General features: G+C 35.7%; 1 protein-coding gene across 3 annotated transcripts in view; it reads right to left on the bottom strand.

The window, feature by feature from the left end:
* LOC145263838 (uncharacterized) overlaps nt 1-25,872 on the bottom strand; it is an 83,838-nt gene that overhangs the window by 14,524 nt on the left and 43,442 nt on the right. For 2 of the 3 annotated variants that reach the window (XM_080120912.1, XM_080120911.1), the window contains exons 6-10: nt 25,376-25,506; nt 22,008-22,110; nt 12,478-12,609; nt 9,625-9,710; nt 340-426 (exon numbers count right to left, since the gene is read on the bottom strand). In XM_080120912.1, the coding sequence (XP_079977038.1) occupies nt 340-426; nt 9,625-9,710; nt 12,478-12,609; nt 22,008-22,110; nt 25,376-25,506 (539 nt within the window). The remainder of the gene's footprint in view (nt 1-339; nt 427-9,624; nt 9,711-12,477; nt 12,610-22,007; nt 22,111-25,375; nt 25,507-25,872) is intronic. The other variant, XM_080120913.1, reaches the window with a different exon arrangement.

Here is a 25,872-nt window from a genome sequence, read left to right as displayed (position 1 = left end):
TCCGACGTCGTATGACGCATGCATAGAAGCGAACTTGTCATAAGAAGATGGTTTTTGCTGACCCCTCCCTGTAGAAAACTAATGATTTTAGGGTGAAGAAATTAATGTTTTTGGCCAATGTTTCGATATTTGTCGGGCGAAGGTTGGAAGTTTAAAATGATACTGATCTCATGAAAATCCGTGACCGGTGTCGAAAGTTTTTGCGAGACATACAAACATACATACATACATACATACAAACAAACATACATACATACACACATTTTCGCTTTTATATACGTAGAAGATATATAGCTGACTAGCATCTATACCCGATCCAAGCCAAAATCTACAACTTACTGTTCAAGAATGTAAGACAGAGTTTCGGATTCCAATTCTGTTAAAACTCCTTTATTAATTTCTAGGTTTGAATACAGATATTCAAGTCTGAAAAGAGAAAAAAGGAAAAATACAAGTATTTGAAAATAAACTTCTATCTGGATATATATATATATATATTATTATACTAATTTCACAGATCCTCTATGTTGATAGTAATTGTACATTATGTATATATATATATATATATATATATATATGTATGTATGTATGTGACCTTATCTGTGTATGTGTGTAATGGTCTCTATCAAACTATTTTTGTCAATATATATATATATATATACATATATATATATATATATATATATATATATATATATCTGTGCTTAAATCAAAATGTACATTCCATGAACAAAGCTTCTTTCTTAGAAGTGCACACCTGTGAACTCTCTTCCATTTGCCTGTTTCCCACCTGACTACAACTTGGATGTCTTCAAGTCCAACATAAACAAATTCCTGATGAATCGCCCCCTTAAGTAAAACACTTTATCAAATTTCCAATAGTAACGATTACTACGATACTATCCCATTGATTACTGTACACGCAATAACCCTTATCCCTGAGTGGCTTCCTGGCCTTGATAAGTGGTGACCTCCATGTAAATATATATATATATACATATATATATATATATATGTGTGTGTGTGTGTGTGTGTGTGTGTGTTAATCATTTACTTGAAACGTACTCAGTTTATACCAATCAATGGATTAAAAAACCTTTCTCATAAATAAAGTTTTTTATAATGAAAAACTTTTTTTTTATATAAATCTGAAAAATTTTGAAAGAATCCAAGTCCAATGAATGCCTCTTTGGGTTCAGAGCATATATGGTGTTTTTTCTAAGTTTTTCAGGTAAACATTTGATGAGTATGTGACTAAATATGCAGCAACAACATAATTAGTTAGTCGCAATATGAAACAATATCGTAATGACTACCTTTTGAAAAGTAATAAACAACCAACTAACAAAACTTGATATTTCGAACTTAGAAAAGGGCAGGACATCGATACACTGAGGGTTTATAGATGCTCACATTATAGATGCCTAAGCATTTCGAAGGCTAATGCTTCTCATCATATAAGGGAATGTGACATCTAGCTTAGGGCACATTAAGAAAGGAATATTAGGAAGAAGATATTTTCAAAAATTTTAATATCTTCTAATATTCCTTTTATTTTTTAAATAAATTTATATACACCATTATATATTTTGTATTGTCCATAATATTCTTAATATACTTAAGCTCTACCTTGCATGTTGAACTTCTGTTTTCTTGATAAGTCCCCATTTAAAGAATCCTTCATTTTTTCTTTAATCCCCTGCCTTTATATATATATATACACTCCTGGTCAAAATCATAAGACCACTTAAGAAAGTAAGCGTTTATGCATATTATCGAATTTTTAATCAAACAAATGGTTGAAACCATTGACAAAAGGGAAAATATGATGGAAAAAAAATGAAATCTGCTTCATTCGAAACCTTAACCCTGATCTAATAATTATTTTTTAATAAACAAACATTTTCACCTGGTCAAAATGATGACCACTTTAATAAAATCGGCTAGTTTTGAAAAAATGAATACGAAAAGCTTTCTATGTTACTAAAAGCAACTTGTTAGTGGATAAAAAAACATCTTACTAAATTATAAAAGGCAAAAGGGAAACCATTATCAGAGTTTGAGAGAGGAAGGATCTTTGAGCTTAATAGGGGTGGACTCTCCCATAGATCCATTGCAAACGAAGTGAATCGTAGCAAAACAGTCATCACAAATTTTTTAAGAAATCCAGATCAATATGGGCACAAAAAGAGTTCAGATTGACCAAAAAAAATAACCCCATCCTTGGATCGCTGTATCAGAAGAAGTTTTAAAAAAAACTCCAGTATGAGCTCAAGTGGATTGAAAAGCCAAACAGCAGCAGAATGTAGTCCTAAAACCATCAGAAGGCATCTGATCTGAAAATGGAGGGTTTCAATCATTTAAAGCGACTGTAGAAACCACGTCTTCTTGAACAGCACAAAACTAACCGACTTAAATATGCCGCCAAATACCAGACTTGGGATGAAGAGAAGTGAGACAATGTAATTTTCTCTGATGAGAAAGAGTTTAATCTAGATGGTCCAGATGGATTTCAACACTATTGGCATGATAAAAATTTGCCCAAAGAGACTTTTTCAACTCGGCATAGTGGAGGAGGGTCTTTAATGATCTGGGGTGCTTTCTCGTCAGCTGGGACCCTAAAGTTGCAAATAGTGAAAGGCCGGCAAACATCATTGAAGTACATTTCAATGCTTGAAAATCAGGACTGAAGGTCCACGTCTGTGTGGAAGAAATCGGATTTTCCAGCAAGACAACGTTGCGATACACACTTCTCGACAAACACGAGAATACTTTTCTTCAAATAATATAGAATTGTTAGATCATCCAGCATGTTCTCCAGACCTCAATCCCATTAAAAATCTTTGGGGATGGATCGCAAAAGAAGTGTTCAAGGATGGAACCCAGTATGATTCGATAAAGGAACCGTCTGATTCAGTTTTCAGTACATGGGATAAAATTCCTTCGCAACTGATAAAAAACTTAGTCACAAGCGTGCCGAAGAGAATTTTTGAAGTAATTCGTAATAATGGAGGCTATACTAAATACTGAGACCCTTTTTAGTAATTTATAATTGCCTTTTCTTAGATAAATTATCAGTGGTCTTATCATTTTGACCAGGTGAAAATGTTTGTTTTTTAAAAAATAATTATTAGATCAGGGTTAAGGTTTCGAATGAAGCAGATTTCATTTTTTTTTTTCCGTCATATTTTTCCTTTTGTCAATGGTTTCAACCATTTGTTTGATTAAAAATTCGATAATATGCGTAAACGCTTACTTTCTTAAGTGGTCTTATGATTTTTACCAGGAGTAGTATATATATAGTCATCTACCAGCCACCACCTACACCAAAACAAGTACAGGGTGTTAAACAGAAACAAACCGTGCACAATTTTCCTCAGATGTCGATTCAGGTAGATGGGAAAAACCTGAAGTATGTTAACAAGTTTACATACTTGGGAAGTGTGGTTGATTCAAGTGCATCTCTTGACCATGAAGTTATCAACCGTATCTCCCGAGCAAGCAGCGCCTTTGGCAAGCTGCACACAAGATTATGGAATGTTCGGGGTTTAAGCCTGAAGACAAAAATTCATGTATATAAGGCTGTGGTACTGTCCACACTTTTGTATGCCTCGGAGACGTGGACCCTGTACCGAAAACAAATTTCGCAACTTGACGTCTTCCATAAGACATGTCTACGTGCCATTTGCGGTTTTACTTTGAAAGACAAAATATCAAATGCAAAATTATTCACACTTTGTAAAATCAGCAACATCGAAAGCTTCTTAATCCAGTCGCAGCTCCGATGGGCGGGTCATGTGATGCGAATGGATGATGATAGGATACCGAAGCAACTCCTGTATGGCCAATTAGACAGAGGCCGTCGAAATGTGGGACGACCATGGTTGCGTTACAAAGACAAAATAAAGTCTAATTTGCAGGTTCTAAATATTGAATATAACAACATTGAGCTAACTGCAAAAAGAGAGAAGGAAGTGGATAGAAATGTGTGACAGAAAAATCAAGGAGTTCTCGGCGTTTTGCATCGAAAAACTAAAAGAAGCGAGAATCAAGTCAAAAAATAATACTGAGCAGTGTGGAGCTAAATTCTCGCATTTATATGTCTGTCACCACTGCGGTCGCCATTGCAAGTCTCTAGAAGGACTAAAGTGCCACATACGTCTAAGTGAATGTCGACACGCTGAGTTCTAGACCTTCAGGTCAATTGTCGGAGTCTCATATGTCGAAAATCGACGGAAAGTCCATCATATATATATATATATATATATATATATATATATATATATATATATATATAAAGTAGAAAAAGTCAAGATATTGTAGAATTAAATTTACAATATTTTATTCAAAAGAAGGAATACGAATTAAAGGTGAGATGTTCCTTATTCCACAAAGTTTCAAAGAAAGGTCTTCTCAGAGGAAAAAAGTTAGCAAAAGATAAGTAAAGATATATCTTATGGAACTCTTTTTGATATATAGATTTATCTTACGGAACTCTTTTTGGACTCACTAATCGTCCCACCTATTGCAAACTTTTGAATATCACTGGATATTTGCAACCGCACTTAATCGATTTTGCTGAGTATCTCCTTTCATTTATACTTTTCTTTCAATTTTCTTTCTCGACTGTTTTCAAAAATCGAGCTAACCAGCAAAAATAGATACTTATCCATACTTACCTTTCGCTAACTTTTTCCTCTGAGGAGAAGAGCCTTTCTTTGAAATTCTATGGAATAAAGAACCTTTCACCTTTATTTTGTATTTCTTGTTTTGAATAAAATATTGTGATTTTAATTCTATAATATCTTGACTTTCTCTACGTATAGCTCATTTATATCGAGCCTTTTAAATCTGGATAAGGCTGTTATTCTATAAATGTATTCGTCTATATTTATATTTCAGCACTTTTGAATTTGAAAAAAGTTTTTTATTAATCGTTACTTATCTTGCGAATTTTGTTCCTATTACTATATATATATATATATATATATATATATAAAACGAACAATGAAAATACACTACTTGTTGCTATCAATCTAACCTTTGTTGTCTTGTTTTTATGAAAATAATAATGATAATATATATATATATATATATATATATATATATATATATATATATATATAATTATTATTTTTTATTTTTTTTTTTTTTTACTATAATATTCACAAAAACACTGCCCACGTAGCAGCATCCATATAGCGCAATAGTTAGAAGCTCCGATTGTCATCTGGGTGATCGGGTTTCGATCCTGGCTTGAGGTAGTTGCTTGTCTAGCCACACTGATGAGCTATGAAACAGCAAAACAGTACTGTATGTAGATGACTATATATATATATATATATATATATATATATATATATATATATATATATATATATATAATATAAAGCTGTGTGTGTGTGTGTGTGTGTGTGTGTGTGTCTGGTCACGAATAGGCTCCTATATGGTTGACTATTTTAAAAAACTGATTACATATAATGATAGAATATGTATCGAGACATAGGAATGGGTAGGTTTGATCTGGCAGAACAGAAAATTGTGGGGTCTGCGTTCGCGCCTGGTCCACAAAGTATGGAAATAAAAAATTAAAAAATTAAAAAAAAAAACGTTTACAAGTGTTTTTGATATAGATATACATAAGAATACTTTGATAAGTATGTTTTAACTTAAATCGGGATGATATAATAAAATTGTGGAGTCTGCGTTCGCGCCTGGCCTCCATAGAATGGAAATAGGCACAAACTTTATAAAGACTTTTCATATCTATCTGCGTAAGTATACTTTGACAATTATGTTTCAGTTTGAAGAAATATGGTATAATAAAATTATGAGGTGTTCGTTCACACCTGACTTCCATAGAATGGAAATATGTCACAAAGTTTAACAAGGGTTTTTAATATAGATCCACAGAATATTGTGATAAGTGTTTAAGTGTGAACAGGTATGGTATAATAAATTATGGGGTTTATCTATTTTATTTTTACTTTCACCATATTTTGCTTTGGTTTTGATACCCCCACATTCGAAGTTATCTCTTTACAACCCTACCTTTTCATAACCTATCATACTTTCATAAATCAGAGTCCATTTTCTGTAGGCTGTTTTTGAACCCAATCAACGACGGGTACGTTTGCTAGTGTACATATATATATATATATATATATATATATATATATATATATATATATATATATATAAATGGAAATGTATAAAAAAGAATACGAAAAGTATAAAAGCTTATAACTTTATATATATATAAATATACTTAGTGATTTAAAGGTTATGAGGGCTTTTTTGAAGCATGAAAAACGATTTTACTTTTTGTATTTAATATTTTTATTGTTTTTTTTGTTGTTATTTTTAACAATACAAAAAGTAACATCGTTTTTTATGTTTCAAAAAACCCCTCCATAACCTTTAAATCACTATATATATATATATATATATATATATATATATATATATATATATAATTATATATATATATATATAATTATATATATATATATATATATATATATATATATATATATATATATATATATATATATATATATATATATATATATATATATATATATATATATATATATAAGCGAGATAAGACACTGACTTGTTTTGAAATAAATTATACGAAAGTACATTTTTACTTCAATGCGAGTTGGGAATAATTTTCCCTTTGACCAATTTTGGTGCGCCTAAATGGGGAGCGGCATATGTATTATTTTTAATATATATATATATATATATATATATATATATATATATATATATATATAGGGTATAAGAATGTGGCGAAAAGAAATTAATAAAGTGCTCGATCGCGAATTATTTAAAAACTATACATTGCATATTACCGAGATTCAGTGAATGGTCGCTCGTGAATTTGTCCAAAGTTTCAGGTTTGTGTTATTGTGTTGGTCTATCCTGGAACTGTGGTTTGTGATCCTTCAAGGTAATAAAGGGCATCTTTTGTGTTAATTGATTGGCTCTGTAATCAATTTTCAGTTTAGCTGCAAGATTTGAGGCTGGGATGATTTTCTTTCGTCCCGGTGGACGCTGAAGATTTATGTTGGAATAATTCAGCCAAAAAAGGGCTGACCCATCATAATGAAACCATTGGTACGTCTTGCTAATATACAATCTATAGCTTTTAAATAATTTGTATATAAGAAAAAATTAAGAAATAATTTCTGATTACAGGTTGTTAATACTGTCAACCTCAAGTCCATATAAATATTAGTATCAATATTTATAAGACAATCCCAGCCAGGTAAAAAAACTCAATATACAAGATAGAGCAATAGCATAAGTAAAAATTTGCAATTTGTTAAAATGTTTTGGACTCATAGAGAATATAACACCAATGATTTCGACGATCGTTTTTATAACCACAATTTATAATAACCAACCAATCATAAGCTTCAAAAGTTACTATAAAAAATGTTGAATTTTGGATTCAATCCGTTCGCTGTCGTCTCCGTCACGAACCTGCATTACTTAACACTCAAGATCAAAACTGCATTTGATTCTTCGCCGATTTGATTTACTGGCGCCATCTTTGTTCAACATAATGTCTCAACACTTTACACAATTAGATTCTGTAAATTAGAAATTGACAAAAACAAAAATGGTTGAATGAGGACAATAATGGTTGGTGTGAATTATTCTTTTGTATGTTTCAAGGTTTTTCGTAAGACAAATTATTGAAAGAAAACAAATAACTTTGAAATATAAAAAAAAGTCTAAGTAATATTTTCATTTTGAATGGAGTGATAAAAAGTAGTTCTTATTAATTAAATGAATATTGGACATTAATATATCCCTGGAGGAATATATAATCAGTGTAAATTAATCAGACGAAATGAGACTCAAAACACAGAGTAATTTATACCAAGTTTATTGTACAAAAGTACAGTGTAACAAATCAGGAGATTTGACACTGGAATATATCTTGACAGTCGGAGTATCAAGATTAGATTACTTTCTCCCCATTGGTTATTGCTTGCTAGCGTCTTTTATAGATTGAGTAATCTATTCTCAGGAGGTGTCATGATCTTCTATTATATCCGACATTTTTTTTTTCAGTCTGTGAAATGTATGTATTGGTGAAGACCTTTTGTGAATGGTAAATTGTGTATACGATAAATGGGCAGAAACAATTGTTTGTGAATAAAATGCATTTTGAATGAACTAGGATTATATCATGTTAAAAGCGAGAATTAGTTTGTAAATATTATAACACATTAATAAACTCCAAAAAAATTCAAAAACAACGTAGCTAAAATAAAACACAATTGTAACTTCTCTTCCATATTTTTTTTTCTTTTCTTTTAAATTTGATGAGTTTCTGTTCTTCTGATGAGTAAAGGCGTAATAAATTAAAAAACTGACATAATAATTACATAATAAATGATTCTGCACTAGAATTGATAATTTTAACATGCTTAAAGAAATAAACAGTAAGATGGACAAGATATTGGGATTTGGAATATAGACCTTTTGTCATTTATTTACATATGCTCTGTAGTTACATCGAGCTTCATAAAGAAAAGGATGGTATGAATCAAATGTAAAATATAATTGAATAAGCATATTTTTCCATAAACATAACATATCAATAGATGTATTACAAACGAGAATTAGTTTGAAATATTATAACAGACGAGGTACCTTCAATAAGTTTCCAGGTTTTCTTTTGTACGGGCATTTAAAATTGTTGTAGACTCTTGAAAATTCAGTATGTTATTGTTATACACCTTATGCGATGACTGACCAATTTTTATGATTTCAGGCTCAAATGAACAGCTGAACAGCTACAGCAGGAATTTGAATACATCCCACTAAAGCCTGTTTGTCACAGCTGGTAAATTTCAAAAATGCAAACTTTAAAAGATCGATATGCAATAAAATTCTGTTTTAAACTTGAAAGAATGCCACAGAAACGTATGGAATGCTTCAGATTGATTTTGGACTATGTTGCATGAATTAAGCATCAGTTTTTGAATGGTATAAGAGATTCAAGAAAGGTAGGGAGTTAGTGAAGAATGATGAAAGGTGTGGGAGGAGTAAGGAGGTCAGAACACTAGAGTTGATTGGCCAAATAAAGAATTTCATAGATAAGGACCGTCGCGTATCTATAGAAAGAATAAGTGCACAGTTTGATGTCAGTGTGGGAACTGTACACACAATTTATCGCGAGGAACTGAAGATGCGGAAGATTTGCACTAAGTTTGTCCCAATGCACCAGTCCACAACTCCATCTTTGTCACAGACTATTTGACCAAGATGGGCATCAAGACAGTTCCTCACCCTCTGTATAGTCCAGACCTTGCTCCCTGTGAATTTTGGTTATTCCCTAAGCCCAAGAAAAACCTTGGAGGTTGTCGTTATGAGACAATTGAGGAAATGAAAGAGGCTGCGACAAGGGTCATTGACAGGCTCACACAAGAGGACTTCCAGAAGTTGTTGGAACGGTACAACAAGTGCTTTGCAGCTGGAGGAGATCACTTCAAAAGGGACTAGAGTTTCATGTGTGTATTATCAATGAAAGTGCCCATACGAAAAAAGTCTGGAATCTTATTGAAGGCATCTCGTATTAAAAGATGAAAGTATACTCACTTATCTGTACTAACAAGAGTAGTATCGATGTTCGACAAGGATAGACTGTAGTGCATTGCCAGTTTGGAAATGTTTACACCTTTTGCCTGAAATGATAAACATTTTCAGTAATTACTTTTTGGGGTATCAAAATTGTAATTGAGCCTCATGTTCGATGCCAGAAATGATTTTTTTGTTTGTTTGTTTTTGTTTACAAGTGTTGGGACGAATAATCGGAATCAGTGAAAAATCGAAACTTTTTCAAGTATCCAAATTGTAATCGGAAAAATCTGAGCCTCATGTCCGATGTCAAAAACCATTCTTTTAATTGTTTTTTTTTTCGTTTGTTTTTGTTTAAACCTTCATTTAACAAAATGATAAATATTCATTGATTTTACACATATGAGTGTATGCTCTACATCTTTTGGTGTTACATAACTTCCTCACGCTTGTGTGTGTGTGTGTGTGTGTGTGTGTGTGTGTGTGTGTGTGTGTGTGTGTGTGTTTTCTTTGGTTCTCTCTCCCCTCCTCACACATACACATTAGTAACGACCTTGGATCACAGTTACCTTCCTAGGGAAGCAAATAACTTCATAATACTCATAATACTATAAAACAGTACACACATTCTTCAAACCAATAAAAAGAAAACACACACACACACACACACACACACACACACACACACACACACACACACACACACACACACACACATCCTACCCTAAAGGAAAAGAAAAAACACAAGCAGAAAGAAAGAGTGAGAGAAACACAAGACAGGAGTGACCACAGCCCAATAAAACAGTAATAAAAATTGAACATTCCAATGAATAGTAGACACTTACACGTTTCCACCTCTTGGAAACATTTCAAATGAACTACGAAAATGCTATTTTTACATCGCCAACACATTTTGAATATATTATAAGCATCTTAAATAATTTCTGAAGAGGACGCTTCACAGAACGTCTGAATCGCGTTAAAAACGATTTCAATGATTTAAAAACATTATTACAATGATCTAAACATAATTCTCAATGAAAAACCAAGACACGGAATAATAAAATAATGTTAAAAAATACACATTGTTGGTGACCACCCCCTTATTTAAATATACATCTTTCTCTCGTTGGAATTTCTTAACCCATTATATATATATATATATATATATATATATATATATATATATATATATATATTTGCGCTAACCAGCAAAGTTACATAGATTTCCTTTGTTAACCTTTTTCTTCTAAAGAAAAAAGCCACATTTTTTAAACTCCATGGAATAAGGAAATAATTCATTTTCTCTTGTATTCCTTGTTTTTATGAACAATAAATTTATATTTACATCATTTTAACTCCCCTCATTATTGGACGATTTTAATATTTTTCCCAATTCCAATACAATTACCGATTGCAATTTTCTTTTTAAATCATTAAATATTTTACCATAGAGTTGTTTTTTTTTCATAAGAGGGGGGGGGGGGCAGCAATCATCCTAAATACCTGTGTAATATGTATATACATTTGTGTTAGCGTAAAAATATACTTGTGGGTAGTCAGAATCTATAAATTTTAGTTTTTTTCTGGTAGTACCAAAATGTATAAATAGGTATTATTTTATTATTTGTACCAGTGATGAAAAATTGAGTTTTCAACAAAAGTAAAAATAGAACAATTAAAAGAAACGTTTTTGACAGCAGAAAATAGGAAAAATTTTCCAATATCGATTCTAATATGCTCAAAAGTTCCGATTTTTCTGATTCTCGATTCAGATTAATCATTTAGACATTTCGTCGATGGGATGGAGGTTGATGCCTAGCTGACAGTTCGAGACCTACTAAGTTGGTGACTCTATTTTGAACCCTGTCTGAGAGTGAGAGACTAGTAGCAGATGCACCAGCCTAAATGTGGCAACAATACTCCTTACATGGGTGAATGGTGGCCTTGTGGAAGTACCAGATACTCTCAGATATAAGTAACTTTCTAGCACTGTAGAGAGAACCCACCTTCTTTGCAGCAGCCTTAATAATGCATTTAATGTACCTGTTCCAACTCATGTTCCCTATGAACGTTAAGCCGAAGAGTTTGAACGAAATACTTTCAGGTAATGTATCATTAATCATGGCTACTAGCGGTTGAGAAGGTTTCTTGTAGTTATTAAAAGAAACAAGATTGGCAGCATTGAATGTTACCATCCATTTTTGTCCCCATTCCACTACAGACTGGAGATCTTCCTCAAGGGTTTCCGCCATTGCCTTGGATACGTGTTCATTCGTTTTCCCCTCATGTCTGTTACAGAGTGTGGTGCCATCAGTAAACATACCTATCTCTAAGTGGCCTTGTGGAAGTACCAGATACTCTCAGATATAAGTAACTTTCTAGCACTGTAGAGAGAACCCACCTTCTTTGCAGCAGCCTTAATAATGCATTTAATGTACCTGTTCCAACTCATGTTCCCTATGAACGTTAAGCCGAAGAGTTTGAAGAGTTCTCCCAAATGCAATTATAACCCTTATCCTTGAGTGGCTTCCGGGCCTTGATAAGTGGTGATCACAGTGTAAAAAAAAAAAAAAAAAAAGAAGACAATTTTATCAGGGCGGTCATTTATGAATATCAGGAATAATAAAGGTCCAATGATTGACCCCTGTGGTACACCCACATTTATATCATATTGTTTAGATGTACGACCATCAAGGACAACCTGGATTCTTCTCTTATTTAAGAAGCTTTGTGCTGTATAAAATTTTTAAAAGTGTAATTTTATTTTATTTTAAATATATAAAATAATTGATGTATGTTTTTTCCTCATGAAATGTTCCTTGAAATTGTATCATGCAATTCAAATTCTTTTTTTAAATTATCAAAACATACCTTACAAAACTCTGCAGCCTTTGCACAAGTTTCTTTTACTTCTTTGCCTGCAGGGTGCCACTCTGGGGGTCCGTTATCTGTTAGGAGACCCATACTCATGGGGGAGGCACTAATGATACCAACTTCCTTTTCCTGGAAAAAAAAACCAAAGCAAAAGAAAATAGATGGTTTAGAAGTATTGTGTGCCAATAACGTGGTTAACGCGGTACTGATTTGAACCCAACTTACTTGCATGGGATAGGTGAAGAAAGGTCAAAGGGTCACCAATGACACAGATCAAACTCAGTGACTTCCACTGACAGAATGTGCACCTGCATGCTAGAATGTGGGTCCGTGCGTTTTGGTCCAGTCTGTTCAACGGAGGTTACTCCTCCCCCCCCCACACACACGCACACACGCACACATGCACCCTGATATAAATAGAAACGCACATGGGGATTTTTGGAGAGTATAAAGTAGATTGGAGTTGAAGTTTGGTAGACAGTTGGTTTAGAAGAACAAGATATTCTTTTTGTTCTTCCTGATATAAAATTGATACGATATTAATTTTTGTCTAAATTTATATGATAGGTACATCAATGTAGGAGTTTTGGAGAGTATGGAGTCACACCTTTATTACCAATACTGTCAGGTCCACTCTGATCCAGAGAAATGGTAGTACTTGCCAGAATGTCATCATCATCATTTTCAATTTAACGTTCATTTTACAAGCTGGCATGTATTGGATGCCCTTCAGAAACCAACAACCAAACTAACCCATCAGTTTTACACCCATTCATCTTTTACCCAAACCCCTCACCTCACAAACCAACCCTGCTATCTCACCCTCAACTGTCCTACATCCATCAACCTAGGACTCTTACGGTTCTCCCAAATGCAACTACACCATTGAAGCCTCCTGTTCCATATGCAACCCCAGACACTATCCAAACTCAGTCTTCCTCTGAGTTCCTCAAATCTGAGTCTGACTTTAAAACTCGCATTACACCCCTATCATACCATTCTCACATCATTCCTTTCCATGCATCGTACCTCCTCCCCCCTCCCCTCACTTGCTAAGCCTCATCTCTGCACGTCATCAAACCATGCACATATACCTGACTCTTCCTTTGAGAATAGTAAGTGGCAAAAGCTCCCCGGACCCTAACTCAATCTACTCCAAATTCTTGCAATCACACTAGCACCTGCTACATCCTGTGCTGCAACCGTATCACGATGTAACGAAATTTCTGAGCTATCTCAATAACCGTTCCATCCACATATCTTTTTGCTACATCTCTGTTCTCATTCGTCTCCGTTGTCTTACACTTCTTGCACATGGCCTCATCTTAAATAGAATTTATTCCAAGAATGACAATAAATTATCTTGGATTCCCTTGAGAAAATTCTTCTCTTCTACTCCATCTCAAAATCCATCTTTCATAAGCCCTTTGTTATAAGAGACATAACTACATATCGAAACGGATACAAAACAGTATATAAAAGAACTTGGGGTGTCTTGTCTTGTTTGCAGTCTAGTCTTACGTTTTAGTCTTGCAGTCTTGCCCTGCAGCCTTGCGTCCTACCAGTCTCACGTCTTACACTCTACAAGTGTACTCCAGTTAACCAAGCTTCCCAGAGACAAGCGTTTAGCTCTCACACGCTAAGTTCCTTTTCCTTTACCTTCATTTACATTTATCTAACTTCAAAAGCAAGTAGCCATTTTGTATTTGTATTATTACGAAGTACTAATAAACCTTTTTGTTATGCATCCCACTCGGCGTATTTGTCATATTATATATATATATTTTTTATTTTTTTTTTTATTCAATTTTCACCCCAAACAAGGCACAGTGCCACTTTGAAGCAGGGGGCTACTATTAGGGAATTAATTAGCGGGGTCATTATGAAGGGAGAAGAGTAGAAAGATGTTTGTTAACATTACACTTGAACTTCTGCATATCATTGCAGTTGGGAAAGCAGAATCCCGGAAGGGAGTTCCAAAGACCCGCAGTTCTGGGGAAGAAACTATTGGAGTAAAAGGCTTTCTTGCACCTAGGGATCTCCACTGTAAAGGGATGAGACTTAGTAGCTTGTCGGGTTTGTCGGGGGTAGTTACGTCGGGGAGGTACAAGTGTTTGCAGTTCGTCAGAGCATTCACCATTAAAGTATTTGTAGAACAGGCAGAGGGATGCAACATCTCGTCGATGGGACAGAGGTTGAAGCCCAGATGACAGTTCAGGACCTATCAGGTTTGCGACTCTTTTTTGAACCCTGTCCAGGAGCGAGAGACAAGCAGCAGATGCACCAGCCCAGATGTGACAACAGTACTCCATACATGGGCGAATGGTTGCCTTATAGAGGTATAGGATACTGGCAGGCGTAAGTAGTTTTCTAGCACGGTAGAGGGAGCCAACCTTCCTTGCAGCAGCCTTGGCAATGCTCTCAATGTATCTATTCCAGTTCATATTCCCTGTAAACGTTAGGCCGAGGAGTTTAAAAGAAGTACTTTCAGGCAATGTGTTCTTGGCCATTGCTATTGGTGGTAGAGAAGGTTTCTTGTAGTTATTGAAGGAAACAAGCTTAGTCTTAGCAGCATTGAATGAGACCAACCATTTTTGTCCCCATTCCACTACGGATTGGAGGTCATCCTCTAGTGTTTCTGCCATTTTCTTGGATATGTGTTCATTTGTTTTCCCCTCATATCTGTTATAGAGAGTGGTGTCATCGGCAAATATACCCATCTCCGAAACAATATTATCAGGGAGGTCGTTTATGAATATCAGGAACAATAGAGGTCCAAGGATAGACCCCTGAGGCACTCCCGCATTTATGTCATATTGTTTGGATGTACGTCCGTCGAGGACAACTTTGATTTTTCTATTACTTAAGAAGGATTTAATTACGTTATGAATTCTTCCAGTGATTCCATATGATCTAATTTTCCTTAGAAGACCATCGTGCCATACCCTGTCAAAAGCCTTAGATATATCAAGGGCCACCGCTCTACCCTCCCCTGTTTTATCCAATGAACGGTATATACGTTCAGAAACTACAGTTAAGATATCTGCTGTTGAACGGGCTTGCCTGAATCCATATTGTTTGTCAGTCAAGAGTTTAGCAGCTGTTAGGTGCTGGACTAGGGCTTTATTAACTAAGGACTCAAATATTTTGGCGAAAAGCGGGAGGAGGCTAATGGGGCGATAATTTAGTGGGTCAGTTCTTTCACCAGAATTCTTGAAGACTGGTACCACAGAGGCGGTTTTCCAGCAGTCGGGAAAACAAGATTCGTTAAGGCATTTATTGTAAAGTTTCGACAGAACTGGAGCAACCTCGGCAGAGCATTTTTTTAATAGCACAGCCGGGATGAGATCTGGTCCACATGCTTTAGAGGTGTCTAGGTTTTTTATAATAGCATGTACCTGAGAAGGGGTGATTTTCAAGTCGTCAAGTGTGGCGTCTGTTCGCAGAGGAAAATCAGGAAGTGAGTGGTGTACCGAGTTCAGTGTGGAGTTTGAGGCAAACCGACTGGCAAGCAGATTAGCCTTGTCAGTTGCCGTGCAAGCAACCTCATGATTGTTTGTTAGTGGGGGAATAATTGACTGTCCATTATTAACTACGCTGTTGTAGATTTTCCAAAAATCCCGGGTTCCTAATTTCTGTGCTTTGATGCGCTTTCTGGTGGTTTCAGAGTAATCTGACTTAGCTGTGTCTATCACTCTCTTACAATTATTTCTAGCTTCTATAAACTTCTGTTTATTTGAGCTGGACTTATGTCGGTTGAATCTGCGGAACGCATGCTGCCTTTGACAAATGGCAGCTGCACAAGCAGAAGTAAACCATTGGGGGGAGTGGGGCTTGCTATAGTATTTCCGTGCGGGAACATGTGCTTCAATAGCAGTTTTGAACCATTCAGTTGTCTCATTTGCACACTGTTCCGCTGGAAGAGTAAAGATATTTTGCCATGGGGCATCTCTGATGAGCTCCCTGATGGCTTCCCAATCAGCCTTTTTGTAATACCTCGTTGTTTTGAGTAGTGGGTCTTCAGTTTTAGGGCGAGAATTTAGGCTGATTTCTACCATTATCACAGCGTGATCAGCATTCCCGAGTGGGCTATGGGCATTTGTTGTACAGTCATTGGGAACTGTTGTCAGAAAGAGATCTAGAAGTGAGGCATGTTGATCGTGCTGGTCTGGGAAACGTGTCGGAAATGTAACCATCTGAGATAGGGAATGAGATATAGAGAAGCTATATGTGGCGCTACCAGCTACGTCTGTGTGATTTGAGAATCCTAGCCAGTTACTGTGGTGGACATTGAAGTCACCAAATACATGTATTTGTGCGCTAGTATCGAGGGAGAGTGCTATATCTATGCTGTCTGAGACTTTGTTTATTAGGGTACAGTCTTGGTTTGAGGGAGAGCGGTAGAGAAAATACAAGTAGCTAATATTGTGTTGCATATTTAGTCTGAAGCACATAAAGGCCTGGCCCTCTGATTCTAGTTTTATTTCTCTAGTTAGGGGGAGGGTGTTTCGAATATAGACTCCAAGTCCATGCATATGTCTGTCCGAGTCCTTACGGTAGAGTGGGAGATAACCAGGCATGTTAAAGTGGTTAGAGGGTATGGAGGAGTGAAGGTTAGTTTCACTTAATGCTAAGATATCCGGGGTGTTTACAAGGAGAAATGACTCAACATCATCTACGTTAGTTCTAAGCCCGCGGATATTAGTAAATGCAAGCCTCAAGGGAGGAGGCAGGTTGGTTTTCTTTGAGTTTGGTCCTGGTTTAAACGTAACTTTTGCTTGAGCTGTCATTTCATTTTATTTTATTTAAAAGTTTCAGTTAGGGTGGATGAGTGAGGGGGTGCTGGACAAGTAGTTGTGCAGAATACCAGACATGCAATACAAGTAGACCATCAGCTGTCCTCACCCACAGGATTGTGGCCTCAGGAAAGCCCACCAGGGATGAGTGCAGGGTCCCTTTCCATGCGCGACATGGCACTACAAACATCCCGATATTTTACAACTGTTGATGGAGCAGCCGCTCTAAGCGCTACCAAAGAGTTAGGGCTCCTGTACTATCAGTTGGAAACAGCAGCCAGGAACTGTCAATCCGGTACCCTCAATCCATTAGGCAAAGCCAGCCCAGTCCAACTGCACTGACATATATGGCACTGAAGCACCCCACTGTGTCCAGTTTAGGGGGATGGGATGTGGCAGGAGTGGGGAAAAGCGGCGTTCATTACCCTAGTCAGGAAACAAGGTCAACCACTGGGTGATTCAAGCGAGTCCCTGTGATAGTACCTCTACGCCTGGCCAATAGGCAAAGAAGGAGTATGAAAGCCGAGCGATAGACAGAGTCTATCTCCTCCTTAAGCAGTTTAGGTTTGCCAACCGGTGATTTGTTTGAGTCACCAGCTCTAGGAAGGTTGTCGTCCAGGACTGAAGAGACCTCCCTCCCCTAGGTTTAGTTTCAGAGTTTTCCTTCTCCTAGACGGATGGCCTGGGAAGACCTACGGGTCCATCAGCTCCGAGGGGGTTCGCCCCGCTCCTGGGTCCTAATCCAGGTATTTCTGCGACCCCGCATGGGTAGTTAATATTTATTGGTTATTTAGGTTAATATCTCCTGGAAAAATCGGGCATTTAGGTTAGCTTCTACAGAAGATTTTCACTCCTCAAGTGTGGTTTAAAAAGGGCATTATTATGCTGTCCATTTTCATTTATACTGAGAGAGGGTATACGTAAAAATTCATGCAGTGGAAGCAGTTAAATTTGCTACAGTATTGGATCGAGAGAGTCGAGTTGATGTATGGTTAGATATAGTTTTGTAAGTTTAGCAATGTATGGTTAGATATGGTTTAGTAGGTTTAGGAATGTATGGTTAGATATGGTTTAGTAGGTTTAGGATTAGGATAAAGTGTTAGAGTATGATCTACTTTCTATTAGAAATTCTGATTTGGTGCCCAAACCGGACATTTAGTAAGACTGAAAGATTAGATATGCTCGGTATAGAGACAAGAGAACATTTGATATGGAGTACAGTTATACCTGATAGATATAGGTTATTGCATATTCTGTAAGTATAGTTAAAGTATAGATGGATGGATAAGTAGTATTGTATACGAATGCATGGAATTTTAGACAATTTGAGTAAGTTGCCTTTAGACTACAACTAAGGAGAATGACTTCGCCTTTCTCTTAATATCCGGAAGTTTTTATTTCAATGAGTACCGGTTTAGTTTGTGTAATAATTATTGCAATACTATCTCTTAATAAAGAGATATTAACGGTTACTGTTCATTATAGATTACTTTAAGTCAATGTATTGGACTAAGGCTAGTAAGTATTTACTTAGAAGCTTGGTTATGGGTTGGGAGTTATAATCGGGAGCATGCCTAGGAAATTTTAGGTGTTAATGGGTATCGATTTACGAGTTTGTTAAGGTCAAGGGCGGAGAGCAAGGACCCATCTAAGTTACGTGAGACGGATTTGTTTAGTGTCAACTTAGGAAGTAGAGCAGATTTGATTTGTTAGTGATCAGGAGAAAGAGAATTTAAGTAAAAAATAATAAGGTTTGTCATGCAAAACAGACAAGGCAGTCATCTTGGAGGTAAAGTATCTATAGGAGGTACTTGCTTAGTATACAAGCAGCAGTATTTTGTAGTTTGGAGAGGAATTTTAGGTACAATAGTTTCATGACTTATTGCACAAGTCCGTAGTCAAGGTGAGGGACGATGTACTTCTAATATTGAAACTGGGTTTATCTAATTTTAAAAGTAGTTGACTAGAGTGTTATTAGGTGTTCTACTTAGCTTAGGGATAGAATAAAGATTTAAGGTAATATTCAGGGTGATATAAGCAGTTTCATGAGGATTGGATATATGATCACTGGATGTTGAACTGCTCAGGAGGATTCTTGTATCAATTAAGAAGGATGTCTTGGTGATATAAGATTTGAGAAATTAAGAGTCTGGGGATACAGAGAGCTTTGAGCCGATGAGGATTCAGTATAGGCGATTGTATATAGGTAATATAACACCTTTCCATCTTCTTTCCCTGCTTATCCTATTTCTAAAGCCTCTAAGTTACACAAACTCTCTGTACTCCTCGTCCTCCTCTCTACACAAAGCTGCATCTGGTATAGAAACCCAAATTTAGGAAGTTTGGAGAACGTTGCAGTATTTTTTATATAATTAAGACAGTAGATATTTACTTGCTGCCAACCTCATCAAGATGTGACACAAGGTCGGAAAGTGGGGATGTCCAACCAGCGCTCCTTAAAGGAGAGGTACTCTGGCTTAACAAAAATTGCCTGGGCATTCCCATCAGCATTCCCCGGTAGGGGCATCTGAGGCAAAAAGCAATAAACTTGCCTCACCCAAAAGCTGGGTGGCAAGGCCTGGGAGGGTGGACCTCCTAGATAATACCCAGGCGGTGTACCTCAGTCCAACAGGTACTGGGTCAGTTGCTGGCTCTGCACTTGTCGGTACTTTTCTACCCAAGCAACCGAAGCAGCAAGGAGACATCCTCATATAATATAAAAGTAGATATTTAGTTGCTGCCCACTTCAGTAAGATGTAACACAAGGTCGGAAAGTGAGGATTTCCAGCCAGTACCCCTAAAGGAGAGGCACTCTAACCTAACAAAAATTGCCTGGGCATACCCATTATTACCCAATAGGGGCGCCTCAGGCTACAAGCGATAATTTTGCCCAACCCAAAAGCAGTCTGACAGGTACTGGACCAGTTCCTGGCCTTGCATCTGTCGGATTGATTTTCAAGAATCCGTTTTGACAGGTACTTTCTACCCAATCTCCAAGCAGCCGAAGCAGCAAGGAGACTCATCTTCTATAATTAGAGGGTATGATTAAAAACAGTGGAAGCTTCTATTTGTAGACAGAGGTAATAAGAACTGACCAATCAAATGGAACTACATTCTGCTAAAAACTAATCTGAAACCAGAATCACTAAATAAAACATGCTGGATATTTTAGAATTCCCACAGATAATTTTTCATGACCACACGAGAAGGAATTTTGCTCTTGGTCTGCAAACTCTTACAGTTCAAGACTTGTATGGATTGGTTATCCAACGGAAAACCCCATTCTTCGTCTTTGTCTTAGCTTTTACAATTCAAAGCATCTCTGAATTGACAATTGCCATTTTGTTTGGATTAAGACTTCTCTTTTCTTCTGAAACTAAACTGAAACAAAAATGGCTTATAATTCAAAAGAGAGTGTGATGTTGTTAGACTTATCAGCAGCAGTGAATTTGGTTTATATGTATCAACTCTTGATTGGACTAAAAAACAAATCAGCAGTTTCTTTCAATCAAATTTCAAATCAAATGTGTGAAAGTGTATATTTTCTGTGCTTTCGATTGGCTGAAAATAAAATTTCTGTATTAAGATTATTATCCAATCATTTTTTCACAAAAGAATATTCGTTTGCTACTGATGATGATGATTGTGTGAAGTTCAATACTTTATGTTAGGGTGTCATCTGTAGATTAAATAAAATCTTCCCAGTGCCTAACATGCATTTTATCATGAACAACTAGTTTAATCAAACACCATGAATAAATATTTGAGGATATTATAAACTTTTTTTTTATTTTTACAAAGGATACACCACTTATCAAGGCCTGGAGGCCACTCGAGGATAAGGGTTAATGAATGTATGGTAGTCAATAGGACAATATCGTAGTAATTATTAATAGTGGAAATTTGGTAAATTGGATTACTTAAGGAGATGGCTCATCAAAAACTTTTTACATTGGACTTGAAGGCAACCATATTGCAGTCAGCTGGAAAGTAAGAAAATGGATGAAAGTTCTACAGTCGTTTAATTCTAAGGGAAAAACTTTGTTCATAGAATCTACGTTTAGGTTTAGACACAGATAAAGAGTGGGGGAAATTATTGATAGTGGTTTCAACTAGAGTGTTTTTGTGAAAATTTTAGAAGGGGGGGACTATAGATTGGAGCTCAGACGAGCACTTGCGATGAAAATAATGATAAAGCAGAGACAGGCTCGCAACGTCTCTTCTGTGAGAAAGATGTTGCAGGGAAGAGAAAAGGGCATACCCTACTAGGCTACGAAGTCTATTTTGTCAAGACGTGATAAGGTGCTTCCAGCAGGCCCTGCCTAGATATGGCAACAGTACTCCATCCTAGGACGTACTTGGCTCTTATACAGGTAGAGAATTGCATTGGCAGTGAGATTCCACCATTTTTTCTTGAAGCTTGTAAACATTTGCTTTATATTCAACATTAAATAACCCTTAGATAGTTAATCTACCATAAAAGAAACCAAACATCTCTCTTTTTTAATACTGTGAAAAGGTATATTTTCTACATTTTCGATTGGTTGAAATAAAATTCCTGTATTAAGATTTTATCCTATCAAAAGTTGATATTTTTTACAAAAAAATATTCATTTGCTGCTGCTGATTGAGTAAGAATCCACAATGCAACCGGAAGTCAAGGTCGGTAGTTGCCTCGCTTATGACACTCGTGCACAAATTTGTAAATAAACAGCAGATGACGGTACTAACCTTGAGGAAGTCAATATAATTGTTCAGTGTGTGATCATGGAGACAGGAATGGCAGTAGCTCAATACAGTGTCGATTTTGATTTTACTTTTTGACAATACATGCCTTGAAAAAGAAAATGGCCATGAATTAATAGAAACCGAAATGCATTCTGATTAATTTAATCATGTAGTTAAATTATCTTTTAAAAAAATATTTTTTAACAGCTTGTTTAAATACTTTACGCTATTTCATTTTCTTTTCAATCAATACATTTTTTCGTTTTATTGACCGAAAGTACCTCTTTTCCAAGATCTCTCTTTCAATTGTTTGTTTTCTTTTAAGAATGTTTAGGAATTGCACTTAATCAAATTGTTATAATGTTAACTGATCCAGCATTACCATACATGTTCAAAGTGAATATCTTTCTCTTTTCCATATAATATTATACATGTTCCTTCCTTAGTCAGTCCGTACGTTACACTTTGAAAAAAGCCAAATATATATTTTTTGAAAGCCAAACTGTTTCAAAACAGACCAAATTTGTCAAAATTTGTCTTTAAAAAGCTCAATCTAGTAACCCTGAACAAGAATATGAAAATGACCTCTCTTGAATTTCAAATATAATAATAATAATAATAATAATAATAATAATAATAATAATTGTCATAATAGTTAACAAGAAAGAAAAGTCCTGCCAGATTGTAGACTTTGCTGTTCCTGCAGCACAGAGTGAAAAGCAAGGAGACACGGAAGCGAAGCAAATACACGGAACTGGCCAGAGAACTCAAAAGGATACAGAAGATGAAGAAAGTCAAGATAGCATCACTAATGGTAGGAGCACTAGGAACAATACCAAAAAACTTTGAGAAAAGAATGGAAGAGATTGAAATCAGAGGGATGGCTGTGAAGATACAATGGATAACAATAATGAAAACAGCTGAAATATTAAGGAAAACCCTTGAGTGTGGAGACTAACACACATGAACTACAGACACAAACCGGACATATAAAAACTGCTACAAATATAAAACACAAAGGAACATCACATGGAATCATGAAAACTGAAACTGTATAATTGTAAGTTACTCCCCCCCCTTGTGCTCTTGCCTTCTCCTTCTCCCTCCCTTGTGTATGTTTGTCACCATAAACTGATGCCACACCAAATAATCAAGGAGGTTCAAGGAGGATGGAAAGACAGAGGAGAGAAAGCACTAGTCAGACTTCTGCTAGATGAGTGCCACCCAAATTCCAGTGAAGACCAATGGTCGCCGCCAGTGAGAAAATGGTGAGTATCTGTTGCGATAATGCAAATTCATCTGTAAAGGTCATCAAAAGAGGTGGAGAGTACTGGAAATCTGAGGAGACTTGTTGTCACTCAGACTCCAGAGAACACCACAAGTTGTTCTCAAAGAGAAATCTTTGATGCTGGCCTGAGTGACTACTCATAGTGTGAGTAGATAATAATGATATATAAACATTGTAGTAATTTCGATGTGGAAAAGAAATCAAAGAAAGAGTTAGTGAAACGTTATATATTAAAAAAAAAAAAAGAGAACATTCAAAAGAAACAGGTAAAAGAGAAGAAAATTGTCTGCCAAGAGGTGCTGGGCTGAAGAAGTAAATTAAATATTATCTCTTATAATGCGATCTTATTATTTGCATTCTGTAACTTTGTTCACGTCTATACATGCATTAACATGTAGACAATCGGGGCCCAACACGTTTTAGCAGAGTATGTCGCAATGAAGTAATAACTCGAGTTGCTTTTTTTTGTTGTAATTATGACATTTATTTCTGGTACTCTCCCGAATAAAACGTGATCGTGCTCCTTCTCTCTCACCTCTATCGTCTTAAACGTCCCATCTGTCTGGAATTCGGATGGAATTTTGAATGGAAACCTTTATTTACTTCATACGTGTAGCATGCTCTCGTTTCATTAGCCATGATCGGATAGAGGTCCTAAGTAATTCGCAATTGTATTTTTCGGTCGCCCACACTAAGAATTGAACCTTCAACCTTCAGGAGAACATTACTTTTACAATTGATTTTTCCAAGTACTCTAGTCACTATGCCATGGATCCTTGCGTAATCCAAATAATACAGACTAGCGGGACCTGTGGAAATTCCACAGGGGACTCATTCATATGTAATATATTGATGTTGGCATTCTCTAGATGTTCAGTATAAATGGAAACGCTCTGATATTATTGTAGCTCTTTTGTTAAAACTGCAAAAGTATTTATCTAAGCTAGCACGAACGTCAGCGTAACCCGGTCATAAAGTACGCTTAAATATGATATTTTAATTCTTGCAGATTTCGTATATATTATTATAGAATTAATGTTCTATCGATTTTTATATATTGTAAAGTTGCGGTTTCAAAAATAAAAAAAATATATCCATATGACCTGGGTGCATTAGCTTGAACTGAAACCGAAATAAACACACACACACACGCACGCACGCACGCACACACACACATATATATATATAATTTGAGTTCCTTCAATCATAATCGAAACTGAAACCAAAACTTATGAAGAATTCTTGGTAAAATTATTTACGGTAAGAAATGGAAGTACATAACAATTAAAGGACCCGGATGTAAGTGTGACACACAAAAGAACACACACGCTATCGTATTAATATATAGATAATCAATTCTGATCTCAAAAATTCAGAAACGTAAAATTGACTTACTTTAACGTTTCCATTGGATAACCTGTGATGTAATTTTTTTTGACACTCTCAATTCATCAAAGATGATAAGGATCTCATTTAACACGCTGACCCTAGAGTAAATGTGGTATTGTGATGACTAAAATAATTCTAGTTAAGATTAAGCTAGATGATCAACGACCCATACTTTTAATGGCCTTGTGCCATGTTATATATTTTTTTTAGCAAATAAATAATTCAACATGTAGTATCTGTTTTGATACTACATTTTATTATTTCTGTCCTTAGTCAGTGAAAGTGAAATCCTTCTAAACTGAAAGCAAAATAAAAATTGCCTCAATCCAGAGCGCCCATTCTTCGAGAGCCGGATTTCTCACATTATAAATTGATCTTGTGTCTAACTTTACTTTCATGGGGAGACAACTAAATAGGATGACACATAATTAATAAGACCCTTAACCAAAGCACTCTCTCTCTCTCTCTCTCTCTCTCTCTCTCTCTCTCTCTCTCTCTCTCTCTCTTTAAAATAAGATTCTACTATTTTAGGCGATTGCATGTGAATACCATGTAAACTTGTCCGAAAAAGAAAGAAAAAATTAGTTTAGAATTTAGAGTGGGGGATCAATTTCGTGTATAAATTGAATGTAAAATGATTCTCAAAATGAAACAGACCAAGCTTTCTAAAAATTAAGCACCAAAACTGACTTACTTTATTTCCTCCAGTGGATAACCTGTGATGCCAATAAAACGGATTTTCTTCGAAGCTCTCAGTTTGTCAAGGGTGACAAGGGTTTCATTTAACACGATTTCCGGATTAGGAGCAAATTCAATGTCATGTACCTAGATAAGATTCAAATATGCACAAACTCTGTCTAATGAAATTAACTGACATTGCATATATACATTAACAAACATACAAGCTGCCTTCAATAAGTTTCCAAACTTTTTTCGTACAGTCATTTAAAATTGTCGCAGACTCTTGAAAATTCAGCATTTTATTGCTATATATCTTATGAGATGACTGACCAATTTTTATGATAGGTTCAAATGAGCAGCTATAGCAGCAATTGGAATACACCCTACTAAAGCCTGATTGTCACAGCTAGAGAATTTCAAAAATGCAATCTGGACGTGAGAACACTTTAAAAGATTGATATGCAATAAAATTGCGTATTAAACTTGGAAAAATGACACAGAAACATACGG

The sequence above is a fragment of the Euprymna scolopes genome, chromosome 39, assembly GCF_053919585.1.
Source record: "Euprymna scolopes isolate OS-2025 chromosome 39, ASM5391958v1, whole genome shotgun sequence".
In the NCBI taxonomy this organism is placed as follows: Eukaryota; Metazoa; Mollusca; class Cephalopoda; order Sepiida; family Sepiolidae; genus Euprymna; species Euprymna scolopes.
The sequence above is the reverse complement of the archived record's forward strand: the minus strand, read 5'-3'. Positions and strand labels throughout refer to the sequence as shown.